The sequence below is a fragment of the Rhinolophus hipposideros genome, assembly GCF_964194185.1.
Source record: "Rhinolophus hipposideros genome assembly, chromosome: 12".
Taxonomy (NCBI): Eukaryota; Metazoa; Chordata; class Mammalia; order Chiroptera; family Rhinolophidae; genus Rhinolophus; species Rhinolophus hipposideros.
In genome coordinates this window covers 52,739,134-52,755,029 of record NC_138058.1, presented here as the reverse complement: position 1 = coordinate 52,755,029, position 15,896 = coordinate 52,739,134, and the positions used below count along the sequence as shown (strand labels likewise).

At 42.7% G+C, this 15,896-nt stretch overlaps 1 protein-coding gene across 1 annotated transcript in view; it reads left to right on the top strand.

Moving 5' to 3' along the window:
- The window catches only part of VIT (vitrin), a 98,030-nt gene that overhangs the window by 47,348 nt on the left and 34,786 nt on the right, over positions 1–15,896 (top strand). The window contains exons 5-7 of the mRNA XM_081068740.1: positions 1,388–1,521; positions 5,557–5,634; positions 13,714–13,905. Of these exons, the coding sequence (XP_080924866.1) occupies positions 1,388–1,521; positions 5,557–5,634; positions 13,714–13,905 (404 nt within the window). The remainder of the gene's footprint in view (positions 1–1,387; positions 1,522–5,556; positions 5,635–13,713; positions 13,906–15,896) is intronic.

Sequence of the window (15,896 nt, the reverse complement as noted above, 5' to 3'; positions counted from 1 at the left end):
GGGGCCTGAATCTCTGTGGAGAAGGCCGTGTTAGGACCCGGTGACACAGGCCTAGTCAGGCAGAAGTGGGAACCAGGTTCTCCAGAGCAAAAAGAGTAGAATGAACAGAGACACATGAGTGAGAATCACGTGGTTTTCAGGGGTGCTGAGAATCACTTGGTTTCCTAGCCTTTCTGGAGCTAGGAGAAATGATGCAACCTGATTCTGAGAGCTTCTGATTGAAGAGAGACCCGGCTTGCAAAGACACCAGGGAACGATGAGTTATTGTTGTCAGGAGGTACCTGTGCTTTTGAACCCTGACAGGCAACTGTGACCAAATTGGACAAACCCAGGACTCCTGGTCAGTTAGACCTAAGTTCAAATCCCTGCCTTGCTATTTACTAGCTACAAAATCTGGAGTGAGTCACTCAACCTGTCTAAGCCTGTTTCTATGCGTTGGGAATAAGAACATTCCCTCTACTGCATGACTCACGGGTTTGCTGAGAGGACCTAGGCAGATACCATATGTGGGAATGATTTTAAAGCAATTCACTGTTTTTCATGTCAAACATTATTATCACTTTCTTTCCTTCTGGGTCATTGGGAAGTTGAATATTGAAAGTCGCTGACTCACCATAAAGGTGGGAGAGCAGGAAAGGGCAATTCTTATTCCTGGAGGGAAGGAAGGGTGTTGATAGGAACAAATCTAAGTAATTTTTTTAGCTACCCCATGCCATAAATTACAGATGCCCACAGGAGCCATTTTAGCCTCTGGGGCAAGGAAATGACAATGTGAAAGTGATATTTAGGAACCAGAATGGAGCTCCTGCCATAGAAGGAAAGAGGTAGATATTTCAGTTACTGTCACGTCAGGATCTAAAACCTTCAAAACCCTGTCAAGAAACAATTCTGGTCTTTGGAGACTCTTTTCAATGCGTTCCATTTAGCTGCACACCTTCTTTTCCTGGCCCAAAATAAAAGGAATAATTTGCATTTTAAAAAGCCATATCACCCTTTGAAATAAGTGGAGTCATTCTGTGATGTCACAAAACCAAATGGGAAATTGTCAGGTAAGAGGTTTTACTTAAAAGAACTAGTGGGAATAAGGAAACCAAGGAAAAGAAATTTGAGGCATGGTAGCAAAGAGAAATTCCTAGCTGACTGAACAATCAGGTCCTGCAATGAGAAAAAGAAGGACATCTAACCTGGGAGGTCACACGCCGGGCCATGTGAAGGAGGCACCATTCTTAGGGGGTGGGTTTGCAGGTCAAAGTCAATTTTTTCTTAATCTTGCTGCTTTCATATCTCTAAATAAAGATGGCGGCTAGTCGGATAATCAGTTTATCACGTCAAACAATGTTTTTCTGTTTTATTCCTCAAAACAAAAATTTTCTTTCCCTCTTCATAGTGGTGTGCTTGATAATTCAGGAGGGAAAATACTTGTTCGGAAAGTAGCTGGACAATCTGGCTATAGAGGGAGTTATTCCAATGGTGTCCAGTCCTTATCCCTACCACGGTGGAGAGAATCCTTCATTGTCTCAGGTAAGTCGACACACTGGAGAAATGCTGCTACACATGGGCACTTGGGTTAAGTGACCTCACGGGATGAAATGTGCTCTTTCCAATGTGCTGTTAGTTTTAATTGATGGCCCACCTCATTTCATAAAAATCTGAAGCATTAGTTCTCCTGATAATTAGGATCATGAAACAATGAATTGTAATTACAGTGATAAATCACTACAAAGTCTGGAAATATTAAAAGGCCCCAATTACTCATTTTAAACACACTGCAGCTATCTGTAAGTCCAATCAAACTTTTTAATTAAGTGACTTACATTTAATAACTTCGGTTTTTGAACTACTCCTTTTGTTAGGCCAAGTGAATCTCACATCTAGAACCTTATTCCTCGAGATTTCTGGTAAATGAATAGATAAAGATAGGCTCTTAGAGAACTACGCTACAATTTTATTTGAGATTTCTTCGTATTTAATCATTGTTTCACTAGTCAATCAGTTGTCCCTATCTAGCCCCACATGATTTTTGTAGATAATCATTTTTCACCTTTTTTCCCCTTTTCCAAAGATGCCAGTGAGCTAATGATTATTGTGATTTCACAGTGAGAAGGTAATCAAGTATCTTAGTATTATCATGACCCTCCTCCCTTTTTTTAGTATTTGTGAATTTCCCCAATCTAAACTTTTATTTTGAAAATTTTTTAACCTACAGACAAATTTTAAAGAATATTACAATGAATACCTATAATCCCCTCACCTGGATTCACTAGTTGTTAATACGTTGCAACATTTGCTTTATTTATCTACCTATCATCTATCTATATTTTGTTCTGAACCATGTGAAAAAAAAGCTGTGGGTAGCATGACACTTAATCCTTCAATACTTCAGCATACATCTTGTAAGAACAAGAACATTTTCCTAAATAACCACTATACTAATGCCATGCCGAAAGAATTAACATTGATACAATAATATTATCTAATAAATAGTTTGCATTCAATTGTACCTAATTACCCCCAAAACAGTCTTAATAGTAATTTATTCTTCTTTTGCTTTTGGAGTCACAATCCAATCAAAGATCATCCACTGCATTTCTTTGTCATGTCTATTTAGTGTCCTTTAATCTGGAACTATCTTACCACATTGCCTTTTTTGGTCATGAATGGCAATGACATTTTTGAAGTCGCAGCTAGTTGTCTAGCAATATGTCCCACAGTCTGGACCACAAACATGTCCAGTTATTTCCTCATGATTGGATTCAGGTTAAACATTTTGGCAAGGATACCACACAGGTAGTATCGTAGCCCATCCATTATGTCTTATCACAATGACCACACCAGGAGGCACATAATGTCCGCTTGTCCAGTTATTGGTGAGGCTACATTTGATGACTTGTATACTTTGCAGTATCTCTCCACGGTGAAGATACCTTGTAATTAACAAGCAATCTGCCGGGTGATACTTCAAAACAGCATGAATAGCTTGTTTCCAATAAATTTCCCCGGTGGTTTTAACATCTATTGATGATCCTTGCTGTCATAAAAATTACATTAGTAATTGCAAAATTATAGTTGTTCTAATTCTGTCATTCCTTTCACATTTACTAACTGATATTCTTATATAAAGAAGAGATTTCCCCCTCTCTGCCTACTTAGGGTTCAAATTAGACTGGTTTCTAAGTCAGATAGTGGAAAGTCACCAATCATAGTACTGTGTGTGAGGTTTGCCTTGTAACAAAGAATTCAGAATAGGAGCCATATGAAAATGCTAAGTCTAGAATACAAATTTGTTGAACATAGAGAGAAATATAATCTCCACATTAAGTGTTTACCAAGTAGCTCCTGGCTAAATATGAGTATTTTGATCTAAAGTCCTTAGTCTGCAATTCAAGAATCCCAACAGAGGTTTAAAAGAAAAATTAATTCCATGAGAGTAGAGATGTTTTGGAATTTTAAGTGAAAATCAATCTGCTGAGATTATTCCCTATAAATCTCAACTTCCATATCCCCTCATTCCACCTAGTGACGTTTAACCGAAAACAGTTTTTGCCTGTGATAAACATTTGTGCTTCTGCAATGGCTAGGAGTATCTTTTGAATGGGCGAGTTAGTTAGGAAAGCGCACTTCCATGTAAGGGTATCAATTGACTGGCGGCCAAGGTCTGCTCCCCAGAGGCTCAAGGCCAACGAGCCTCTGGATAGTGTCAGAATCTTCCTCTGAAGTCTCAGATGCCTCCGTGACCTTTCTCTAGGTCATTTCCAGTTTTCACATGTTGCTGTGCTCCTTTAATTAACTCGCTTTGGTCTGGGGTGGGGGAGCAGGAGAGGGGATGTACCTTTTGGGTCAGCACAAGCTTTCGGAAGGAATGGGAAAGGTCAGAGAAGGACCTCCTCAAATAGTCCACTTGTTTTTTGATTCACATTTCAGAAAACTAAGCTCATGCCCCTCTGCATAGAAACAGAAAGAACCATAGGATTTTAGATGTGAGAAGAATAGGAAATAGAGAGAAATGTTGTCTCTGCAGCGCTCTGTTGATAAAGTGAGGTCACATCCAAGGGTCCACCTTGGGTCTGAAATAACCTCAGTTGTTGTCTATTTGGAGCAGACCTAAAAGGGCGGAAAACCTGGAAATGCCAAGCTCTGCTCCCAGGTGACTGTAACGAGATGAAGTAACTCAAGTAAGCCCAAACTTTTGCCTCATTCCCCTTTTGAGTGACATTTATGGGTAATACTAGAATACATCTTTGCATCTCTATGGCAATATATAGTTCCCAAACATTTTAACTTTTTTTTCCATTAGGTCCTACAACTTTGTGTCATATCGTTGTCCATCTTTTCTGAATGAAAATAAATGACAGCCTCAGAGATTAAGGCAGTTAATGTTAAAATAGAAACAGAAACCTATATTTTCTTACTTCCAATCCCAAGCCCTTCTTGAGACCCTGTTATTCTGTCTGCTTCAGGACCCCACAATCCTTTGTACCAATAGCATGTTTGGCAAAATCATGCACTAGGTTGTGTTCCACCCCGCTGGGCTCTCCAATTGACACTCCTCACCATCTCCTCCCAAGCCCCAGCCTATAAAAATATTCCCTCAGGTTGAGAGTTAAAGTGTTTTTGTTATTAGGTGGAAACATTGGATAACCTCCCAAGGATGTTTGAATTGTAACAGAGATCTAAGCATTAAGATATTCCTTTGAATAAATATTTACTGAGCACCTATTACATATCAGACACTGCTCTGGGCGCTGGGAATTCAAGTTCCAGGTGAGACAAGTACCTACCTTTGGGGGAATTCTACATTCCAGAGACACTTTCTCTTTTATTGCGGAACAAAGCTCCTGTGGTGGAATTTCAGGCCTGACCTGCTGGTCGAGGAAGCCTCTGACAACCATCTCCTCAGGCCATATTAGTCCTATCAAGCTTGGAAGTGCTTACCCAGCCCCATCACCTGATTGTTTTTGTCTTTTTAGGCCTCCATTGTTTCCCTGATATACGTTAGCATTCCTTCTCCTAGCCTGGCATCTAAACTCTCTCTCCCTTGGGTGGGCAACAAATGCTTATCAAGGCTGATGTATGTTTACCTACTTTCAGGTTTCTCTAATGTCATAGAATTCAAATGGTCCCCACAGGGTCCATGAAAGTGAGAGGTAGCGACTCCCACATAGCCACTCCGTGACCAGAGCTCTCCAGCATCTAAAGGAGAGCATGGGGAATGTTTTTACTCCATCTACTGACCTAATTAAACATTCAGAGCCACATATATGAAAACCTTCCATGTCACATCTTTGTGGGTAAAAATAAGGGTTGCTAATGTTAACTCTGAGTCATGGAGATTTTATTACTTCCTTTCTAATATTAATAAAACACAGGCAATACAGAAGATAAAATGCCACTTGACTTTCTTCTTGTAATCAACAATTCAGCATGGGGGAGACTGACTGATTTTATTGAACTCAAGAGAAATAAATTGGAAGGATGGAATCAGCTTATCAGAACAGAACCATCTAAAACCTCTAGCTCTACAAATAAATCTTTTCTCTCTCTCTCTCTCTTTTGCAGAAGGTAAACCCCAGAAGGGCGTAACCTACCCATCAGCTCTCACATATTCATCACCTAAAAGCCCCGCTGCCAAAGCAGGCAAGTGTTCAAGAGTGATTTCATCTAATCTTGGGAGTTCATAAACATGCAATATTGTGTTTTAAGCGATAGTGTAGAAGTTAACATCTTAACTGGTCCAGCTCCACTGACTCCAGTAACATTTTAACAGCTGCCAGGAACGTGGGCACAGAAATCAATGGGATCAGATTGCTAAGGCTGAAGAGTGAGGCTTCGTATTTTTGGGTTTTGTTGTTTGTTTGTTTTTACAATTCCAAGATTATCTCTGTGTTTGTGTCATTTTCATTCAGAATGACTGTTACCTTGAATTTTATTGTATTGCTACCTTTAGAAGATGATGTGATGTTTTGCCCAGAAATATTCCCTGGCAGCTGAAAGGGAAAAGGTCACGTATGAAAAGAAGGGAAGCGCAGAGAAGGATGTGGCGTATGGCGTAATGGTAAACAGCTAATCTGAGTGACAACCCAGGCCACAGATACAGTGTCTCTGAGGTTGTGCCTACCCGACTTCATGTGAACTACAAAGGAGGACCTCAGGTCAAGAAAATGCCTTTTTCTGGGTTTCTGTGTTAAAGTGGGAACTCTGCTATGCAGTATTGTGTCTTTGGGGCTACTTTGATTTCCCACACAAAGAGAAGCTGTGAGTTGCTTCGTAACGGGATTTTGCATTGCTTTCAGAAAGTTGATGGGCTAGTTGATTTTGTTCATGTATTTAAGGTGAACATTGTTTAAGGATAACAATAGGACCTAGCATTGATCGAGCATTTGCTGTGTGCCAGGCCCTGTTCCAAGAGCTGATTATCGCGTTTAGTGACCCTCACAACACCAGGCGTACGTACCATTCTTAGCCCTAATGTGCACTTTGAAGAAAATGTAGCACAGAGCAGTTTAGGAGCTTGCCCTTTGCCACACAGCTAGTAAGGAGCAGAGCTGAGAATGAAACCCAGACACTATGGCTCCAGAAAGCTCATTCTATACCATTATCCTGTCGTTTTTCATGCTAATAACAGTGTACACAAAGAGTCCTGATTTAAGTAGCCTTGGCATACAAATAGGAAATGTTTTTCATTTTTTCCTCCAGTTACTGCTCCAACTATATCTTTAATGACATCTTAATTATTCCAGTAATCTAGACATTCTTGGGTTTAAAATGCAAGGTATAGCCGTTCCCCCCACACCCCCAGGCTGGCAGCAGACCGTGGTGGCTCATGGACTGTTTCTGAGATATCACCTTTCCTCTTTTGGTGTGGGCACGGAGATGAGGAATAGGTGGCAGACATCTCCTTAAGTGACTGGCCAGCTGATGGAGGGAGAGTGTCCGTGGCCTCTCTGTTGTCTCATCTAGGCCAGAAATTCTTAGTGATTTCTTTCTCTTTCTTTTCTTTTCTTATTTTCTTTTCTTCTCTTTTCTTTCCCTTTCCTTTCTATGTTTCTTTCTTCCTTTCATGTATCACATGACTTTATTATTTTTCATTATTAGATTTATTGGGGTGACACGGGTTAATAAAATTACATAGGTTTCAAGTGCACAATTCTATAATACATCATCTGTATATTGCATTGTGTGTTCACCACCCAAAGTCAAATCTCCTTCCGTCACTATGTATTTGACCCCCTTTACCCTTTTCTACCTGCCCCCCTCAGTGATTTCTAAGTAGATGATATGTGTGGATACCTGGGGCTAAGGGCGGCAGTATTCAGCTGTGTCCTGGCCCTCTCTTGTTGGGCCAGAGATCTATGCCCCGTCTCTCTCTCTCTGAGTCGGGTGTCCCATCCCTTGGCGCAGTAGTCCCCTGGGCAGCTCCTTCACACAGAGCCATGGGAATGGCTGGGGTTCGCTTCCCCTCAGGGGTCTGAGGAGAGCTAGGATGGGGTGAGGCCCCCTTTCTCCTCCCATCTCAATTCACCTTTGGCCTTCTGAGCCCTGCATGCCTAAGCTCCTCCAGCAGCACCCCTACTGCTTCAGAAACATCCCTACCTTGAAATAAGCATCCCAACTTCAGGGACCACATGTCAAGCACCCCCTATTTTTACCCTGACAGGGAGAGTGCAGCTAGACTCCAAGAATACTCCCCCAAACTTTCTCTGCAAGCTCTGCTCCTAAAGTGCACCCCATGGGCCCCTGAGTTCTGCTCAGAGAGGTCTGTAGGGAACGAGAGGCCTATCTCCCCTCCCCATCGGTCCCTGTAGTCTCTGTGGGTGAGTCTTTTGAAGCCCCTTCCTTTGGCTTGGGGAAGGCAATGCATGGAGGAAGGGGGGGTAAGGGCCCTTACCCTGAACACTGCTTTTTGCCCAAGTGGCAGCTGACCCCTCCCCTTCTTCAGGTCCTTCCCTTCTGCTGACTGACCTGGGTAAGGGGGCGTTGGTGACGGTGCAGGTTCTACCTGAATGGCCCCACCTGTGTGAAGTTTAGTGGCACCTCTCCTCATTTACTATGGGGGTCGTGGGGCCTTCTGGCTTCAGCTTTGGGCCTTAACTGGAATCCAGACAAGAGGAAGAGTCCCGACAACCTTCTGTAATTGTCAATGGCCGCGCATTTCCTCTGCGCCAGGCACCTGTGCTACACCGTGAGCCTGAGGCAGAGTGCCTGTGTCCCCTGCATTTTCACATAAAGAAGCTGACCCTTGGAGAGGTTTAACACCGCATCCAAGGGCACCTTTCTAACTGGCCCCTATAGCTCTCAAACACTGCTAATATCCCCTCCAAGAAGGTACCCCTGGTGGCAGAGGAGAGCCGCTACGGCCAAATGACAGCCTAGATTATAAAACCCATTGGGTTTGTACGTTCTCCACAGCAGAGAACATCTCCAAAACTTCTCTGTGGCCCCCAAGCACTGTGGCCCAGCTTCCTGCAATCCCCCCACATGCCGAGTCACTGACATGCAGGAGTGCAGGGGACCCCAGCAGCCTTTCTTACATATAAATGTATAATGAGCAACAGCCATCCTTAGGACATCAAGTGTTGCTGAGGTCACTTGTCCCCTCTATCAAACCACCTCAACCTTTAATGACACTATCACCGGGTATTACTATCCTATTACAAGATCATTCCTAGTTATCAGGTGGGAAAAATTAAGTTCATATATTCATTCGAGAACCATGCATCAAGCGTCTTTTATTACCAGACTCTGAGCTAAACTTGAAGGATTCTAACATAAAAGGGATACTTGAGGTCTTGTTCAGCTTCAAGATAGAGGAACACCTCTTTAAAGTTATAGTCCCACCATGGAGTAAATTTCACCAACGCAAATTTAAAAAGTCCAGTGAGAACCGGAAAAGGGTGGCCCCCTTGGTTGCTACTCTTCTTTACATGATAAAGTTCCTATAGAAATTGGGGGAAGCAGAAGAGAGGGAGACGTGTGGGCCAGCAGCTGTTCAGGTCTCATCATGCCCCTATAAACCGCTTCCTAATCTCTCCATGAATGGGAGTTAACAGGCAAATCAGGTTAAGAGGACCAAGCCCTCCCCCCCACCCCGAATCCCCACCCCAAAACCCCCTGCAAAGCATAAGAACCTTCTTCCATGAGAAATTCTCTCACTCAAAAAATAGAAAGCATCTTGATTTGCACTGTGCAGCTCCTGCTGAGGATGAACATTCCTGAGATTTAAATGCTGTTCCCTCCCAGGCAGTAAGCAACCGTAGGCAGGCAACTGTTATTTGGCTAGAGCCTCAAGCTACTCAGAGCTATAAAAACAGGTAAGTGTTGGTTTATAGAAGTTCGCTGGAAGCTGGGGAGACTCGCAGCTGGCACTGCTACAAGAGAAGGGCAAGCTTTTATTCAAGGCTGCTGAGCAAGAGTGTCAGGAACAACCCCCACCCCACCCCCAGGACTCCCCCTGGCCAGCTGCACAGTCCTTGCCCCAGAAGAAACTCAAGCCCAAGTTTATGGTAATAAGTTTGACTTCCCTGCCCTCAGTGCCTGTACCCACTAAGGCCACCCTTCGCCATCTTGAGACTAAGACTGCTTGCACCACAACTCTAGAGAGACCATCCTCTGATAGGAACAACACGTAGGAGTCTTGAGGCTACTCATGACTTGCCTTCCCCTTCGTTCCCTTTTTGAGGAAAAAATATGGAATTTGGAATCGAACAAGTGTGGGCCAAAATCCTGGCTCTGCTACCTCTTGTATGTGTGACCTCAGCCACGTTTCTTGACCTCTTGGAAAAATCTGTTCCTTATCCGAAAAATGAGAATACTTGGATGGACCTCCAGGATTGTGATTAATATCAAACATGAGTGCTTAGGCAAAGAGGCCTTCACAGTGTCTGGCGCATGGTGGATGCTCAGTGAATATTAGATTTTCTGTCCTCATATGTCACCCTCAGTTAGCACGGCAAGAGCCAAAGCCAACCTGATCACTCTGACCTCCAGACATTGCTGCTAAACTGGCTTAATTTCCTTCAGTCATCTCACCTTTGACACCTACTGAAAGCATTGTTTTCCTGGGGGAGGGGAAGGCATCTCATGATGATAAATGTCAACTACTGTCATTTATCAAATGCCTACCATGTGCAAAGCCCTACCATGTGGGCCCCTTACAGACATGGTGTCTAATGATGACAACAGCCCTGCAAGTGGGTCTGACCCTCCCCATGTTACGGCAAAAGAAGTAGGTTCGGAAAGCGTTAGTGGCAGGCTGGGGAGGGCTGGAGCCAGGAGTCCAGCCTGGCGCTAGCTGTGGTTGTCAATTCAGATTTCCGCAGGCCCAGATCCAATGAGTCAGAATCTCTGTGAATCGGGCCCTGGAATCTGCATTTTAACACCTCCACTGTGATCCTAAGGATGAACCAGGGGTAGGCCGTTCTGAGTATCTCCTGCTGCCGTTGAGAAGCTGGTTATCTGGAGCTGTTCTTTACCTTCTCCAAAGAGTAATCTGTTAAGAGCCTAAGGGAAGTTTTGAAATGTTTTCCCAGGAAAATCTTTTAAAAGAGACCAAAGTTCCATGTAACTGAGGTTGTACAAAGAAACTATTTTACTGGTTTCATTTCAAATTGCTCAAAAGGAATCTGGTCCCATGAAGAATTCACTTTGGGTCACATCAGGCATTATGCTCAGTAAGAAATTGGAAACAGTTAGGTTAGAGTGTTTTCTGTCTCTGCTAAAGACAATTCTATTCCGTGAAGGAGAACAGGCAAAAAACACCAGCCCCTGGAAGACTTTGGGAGACCATGGAAGACCAGAGAGATGGTTCTGTTGGTCAGATTTAGGACATGTTTGAAAGCGTCTGTATTCTAAGCAAGAACAAAAATGGCTGTCCCCAGGATATTTCATCTGCTCTCTAGAAAATCAATATTAGCAAAGGCAGACTGAGCTGTTCAGACACCTTGAAAATTAGACAATGGTTTGAAAAAAAGATAATTCAGATTTTCAATATCTAATTAAGTTTTTTTTTTTGTTTTTGTTTTTTTTTATTAATTTTATTGGGGTGACAATTGTTAGTAAATTTACATAGATTTCAGGTGTACAATTCTGTATTATATCGTCTATAAATCCCATTGTGTGTTCACCACCCAGAGTCAGTTCTCCTTCCATCACCATATATTTGATCCCCTTTACCCTCATCACCCACCCCCCACCCCCTTACCCTCTGGTAACCACTAAATTATTGTCTGTGTCTATGAGTTTTTGTTTCTCCTTTGTTTGTCTTGTTCTTTTTGGTTTATATACCACATATCAGTGAAATCATAGGGTTCTCTGCTTTTTCTGTCTGACTTATTTCACTTAGCATTATTCTCTCGAGATCCATCCATGTTGTCACAAATGCTCCTATATCATCTTTCCTTAACGCCGAATAGTATTCCATTGTGTATATGTACCACAACTTCTTTATCCATTCATCTATCGAAGGACATTTTGGTTGTTTCCATGTCTTGGCCACCGTAAACAAAGCTGCAATGAACATTGGCGTACACGTGTCTCTATAGAGAAATGCTTTTATATTTTTGGGGTATCTAATTAAGTTTAAAGTGGCAAAAATATTTACTATTTATAAGTAGAAATTTTATTTTTAATGTATTTGTCGTTTAATAATTTGCAAGTAAAATGTATTATCAGTTTATTTATATACTTCTCTCAAAATTAATAGTTATATCCCATTTCATAAAATATGCAAGTGATTCTATTAAATGGCTTTTCCCTATACGAAGTAGGTTGAACTTGGGCCTGCATCTCCCTAAAGAGGCATTAACGCCTGGTAGCATTTACCAGGGGGTAAGACAGAAGAGTACTTTAAAGAAATTAGAAACTTCCCTAGGACTTGTTATGAAAGCTTAATTCCTTTAAAGTTTTGGAAACGTCATAAATCACGCAGGCTCAGCTTTGACCAAGGATGGCGTGAAGACTGGCCGAACCCCTGAGGGCACTGCCAGCTCTTTAGCAATTTGTCTGGCACAGTCTACAAGCAGATTTAAAGGCAACCAACAGTTAGCAAGAAACAGGGTAAATGAGGGATCTGTTTCCTGCCTTGACAGGCTAATGCCTACAGAAGCAGACCAGATGGCCAAACTCCCACCCAATACCTGGCTGCTGTTTGCTAACTTGCTCTCCTAAGTCAATGCTGTGATTGCTGCAGAAGGTGACAGTGTCAGGGTGGGAAACAAGCAGGTGCCAGTGCTGAGCAGTGGATCTGAACATGGCTGGTCTGGGGCGATGGTAGATACTATTTTCCCATCATGCTCTACAAACAGGAAGTTGGATGGTTCCCACGAAGAGTGCAGCACCTTATTATTACAGATCGATCCCCTAGGCCTACTGTTCTGTGTACCAAAGATACAGCAACCCTAAGCTGAGTTAAGGCTAGAGCTGAGATGTTGTGGTAGGCTGAAAAATCTTCCCCCTCCCACAAAGACATCCACGTCCTAATCCCTGGAACCTGTGAATGTTACCTTACATGGCAAAAGGAGCTTTGCAGATGTGATTAACTTAAGGATTTTGAGATGGGAAGATTATCCTGAATTATCTGGGTAGGCCATAACTGCAATCTCATGTATCCTTATAAGAGGGAGACTGACACACACATGCAGAAGAGAAGGTCAACTGAAGATGGGGCAGACAGAGAATTGAGGATGCCGGCATTAAAAATTGGAGGGGTGTGGCCACAAGCCAAGGAATGTCAGCAGCCAGCAGAAAATGGAACAGGCAGGAAACAGATTCTACCCTAGAGCCTCCCGAGGGAGCTCAGTCCTGCCAATAGTTTGAGTTCAGCCCAGTGATACTGATTTCCAACTTTTAGCCTCCAGAACTGTAAGAGAATACATTACTGTTCTTTTAAGCCACCAGATTTGTGGTCATTTGTGACAGCAACCTAAGAGACATACAGATGCTCAGATTTAGAAGCTGGCCTATCTCCCGTAGGTTCCAGCAGGCATTTGCGAGGGGGGCTGTTGTTCACTTGTGGGATTGTTTGGTATCTCCTTGTGGCACAGACCCACAGCTCTGCACGATCCCCAATGCCCAGTAGGTACCACTTGCCCCCTTGCCCTAAACCTTCAGAGATACTCTCAGGGCACCCAGAGTTGTAACAAATTGAGAATCATTTAAAATTGTGGAAGCAATCCAAATCATCGCCCATGGATGAAGAGCACAGTTTAGAAGTAGAATCAACGTTATCTTTATAATCTAATTAGTTCCATTACTTCGTTTTGTACAGATGAGGAAACTGGAGCCCAGAGGAGTTAGTTGACTAGTCATGGACCACCCCAAACTAGAAATATAGAACACATTCTATAAAAGTAAGTCAAAGTGAGTGTCCGAGAATACCTTCTATCCCTAGGCCAATGCTAATTGAAACAGCAAAAAAGTATGTGCATGACCCATGGTTCCTAGTGTCTGGAAAATTAATTTGGTGATTAATCATGTTCTGCCTTGTCTGTCGCTATGGTTTGAACTGTCATATAAGTTCTTTATTGTTATTTGATCTTTGGTTTGTGTATTGGCTCATTGCTCCATCCAGACTGCACATTCTTTTAGGACAGGTGGATTTCACTCTCCAGGGTGGCCAGCACAGTTCTGTGCTCATAACTCGTGTTCAACAAACATTTCTTCTGAAGAACTTACCGGCTATTTTATTTGTTTCATCAGTGTAATTTCCTTTTCTTAAAGGTGAGACCACAAAAGCCTATCAGAAGCCATCAGTTCCAGGGACAACTGCACAGCCAGTCACCCTGATGCAGGTACCAGGGACCACCCCAGAGGGAGCCGCGCACGTTACGTTGCCAAGGCCATCCCTATCTGCAGCCTCTATCACCAGCAGCCCCAGACCACAGCCTGTGGGCCACAGGAGCCGGGAGCTGGGTCAGTAGGTAGACTGCATTTGTCCACATGCTCATGAAGTGGAGATTGGGTTTTAGAGTAATAGCTCCGTCTGGATGCCTGTATCAGTTCCTATCTCCCACCTTTTCAACTGGGTTAGGGGAGATACCTGAGACCTGGGCCAGGGATGTGTGGTTGTATCCTCTAAGATTTAAGTAGTAAACTTGAACCCAATAATAATAATTCAGGATTGAGCTAAGAGTGAAGCAAACCATGTAGAAGGGGCTTAAAATAGATTCAGTAATAGGACTGTAGTTATCATACTTTTGAAGAGAGGATATTATGTGAAACTTTCCCATTACAAAATCCCCATTTCTACAAAAGCTCAGTTGAAGGGATAGTAGATTTCTATGTAAACACTGTTGAATTTTGTTTTGTTTTAAGTGACAAGTTATATACAACTGGAAGTCTTCAAAAATTAGAAACAAACAAAACCAAAACAATTCCTTTAGGAAAAACCGGATAGCTAAAATTTGTATTCCTTTTCTGATTGCTTTTTGTCTTACTACTTGTATCCACTTCTTAAGTCATGGTTTAGGTTTTACCAAAGTCCAGTTTATGGAATTAATTTCTGTACTACCTCAAACACAACCTTAAGAGCTCATTGATAATCCAACCTCCAGTTTCTAAACAGCTTATATGTAAGCCTTCCTGAGATAATACGCATCTACCTCATTTCTAAAGGTCTTTGGCAAGGCGGTGGAAAATTCCACCATTGGAGTGTCACTACTGTCTCAGCAATTTTTTCCTAAATATTTCCCACCTGGTACCACTTTTTCTTTCAAGGAGAAAATGCCCAGGACTTGTTGATTTTAGCTTTACCTCCATCTTGCAAACATCACTGCCACGTAGCATGTCTCCCACCCACCCCCACCCCCCCATCCCATGTCAGGGTCCAGCTAGCTCTCTAGCTATCTTTTTATTTAACAAATACAAATAAGTACTTTCAATTTGCTACACACTCTCCTAAGCATACTACAAATATTAACCTATTAAATCCTCATAACAACCCTATCAAGTAGATATATAACTTTTAATTTGACTAATCCATTGTATAGATGAGGAAACCAAAGAGCAGAGCAGTGAGGAAACTGGCTCCAAGTCACATAACTGGGCAGTAGCAGAGCTGGGATTTGAACCCCAGCAGCCTGGCCCTCCTGTGACTCCCCCTGCAGGAGGCATTCGTGCCATAAACCAACACCCCAGGCACTAATGAAGCATCGCAAAAGCAGGGTCTGCCCCGTCTTGACATGGGAAGGTGGCAAGATTAGACGGAGTTAGACACAGCTCCCACTGTGACTAATAATAAATAATAATGGAATGCACACAGTCCATACATTCCCTGTGTCAGGCACCCTGCATGCATTATTTTATTTAATCTTCCCAACAATCCTATGAAATAGAGATTATTATTATTCTATTCAATGAACAACTCCAGGGAGAAGCTATGATATACAATCTCCAAATAAAAATACCATAAAAATGATTTCTGGAATACATTAGACACTCCCCACCATTCTATTCTTGTTTAACTCAGGCTAATAGGAACACAGACACACTATGTCTGACAGCAAAAGAGGAAATAGGAAGGATGCTGAGTGACAGGAATCCCCTAGGCAGAAGTTTTCTTTTTTCTTAATTTTAGGCTCTTGGCTTTTCGAGCCCTTGATTCTTTCAAAGATTTTTGAGCAGTTGAGTAAGTTGTTCGCTCCTGGTGTCTCCTTAGAGGACATCAATTTTTACATAACACATATAATTGAACATGTGGCATATTTACTTGGCTAGACTGGGAGCTTGGAAATCCTGTTACAAGTTGGGCCTGTGCTTATGGAAAACCTCAAGCAACTTGCAATAGTGGCTCCCAACCTGGCACAGCTTCATTATTCCTGGCTTGGGGACAGGGGCCTTGGACGACAGCCTCCCGGACCATCAGTGTTCCTTCTTCATCCTGGTCCAGCACCCGCGCCCATGCT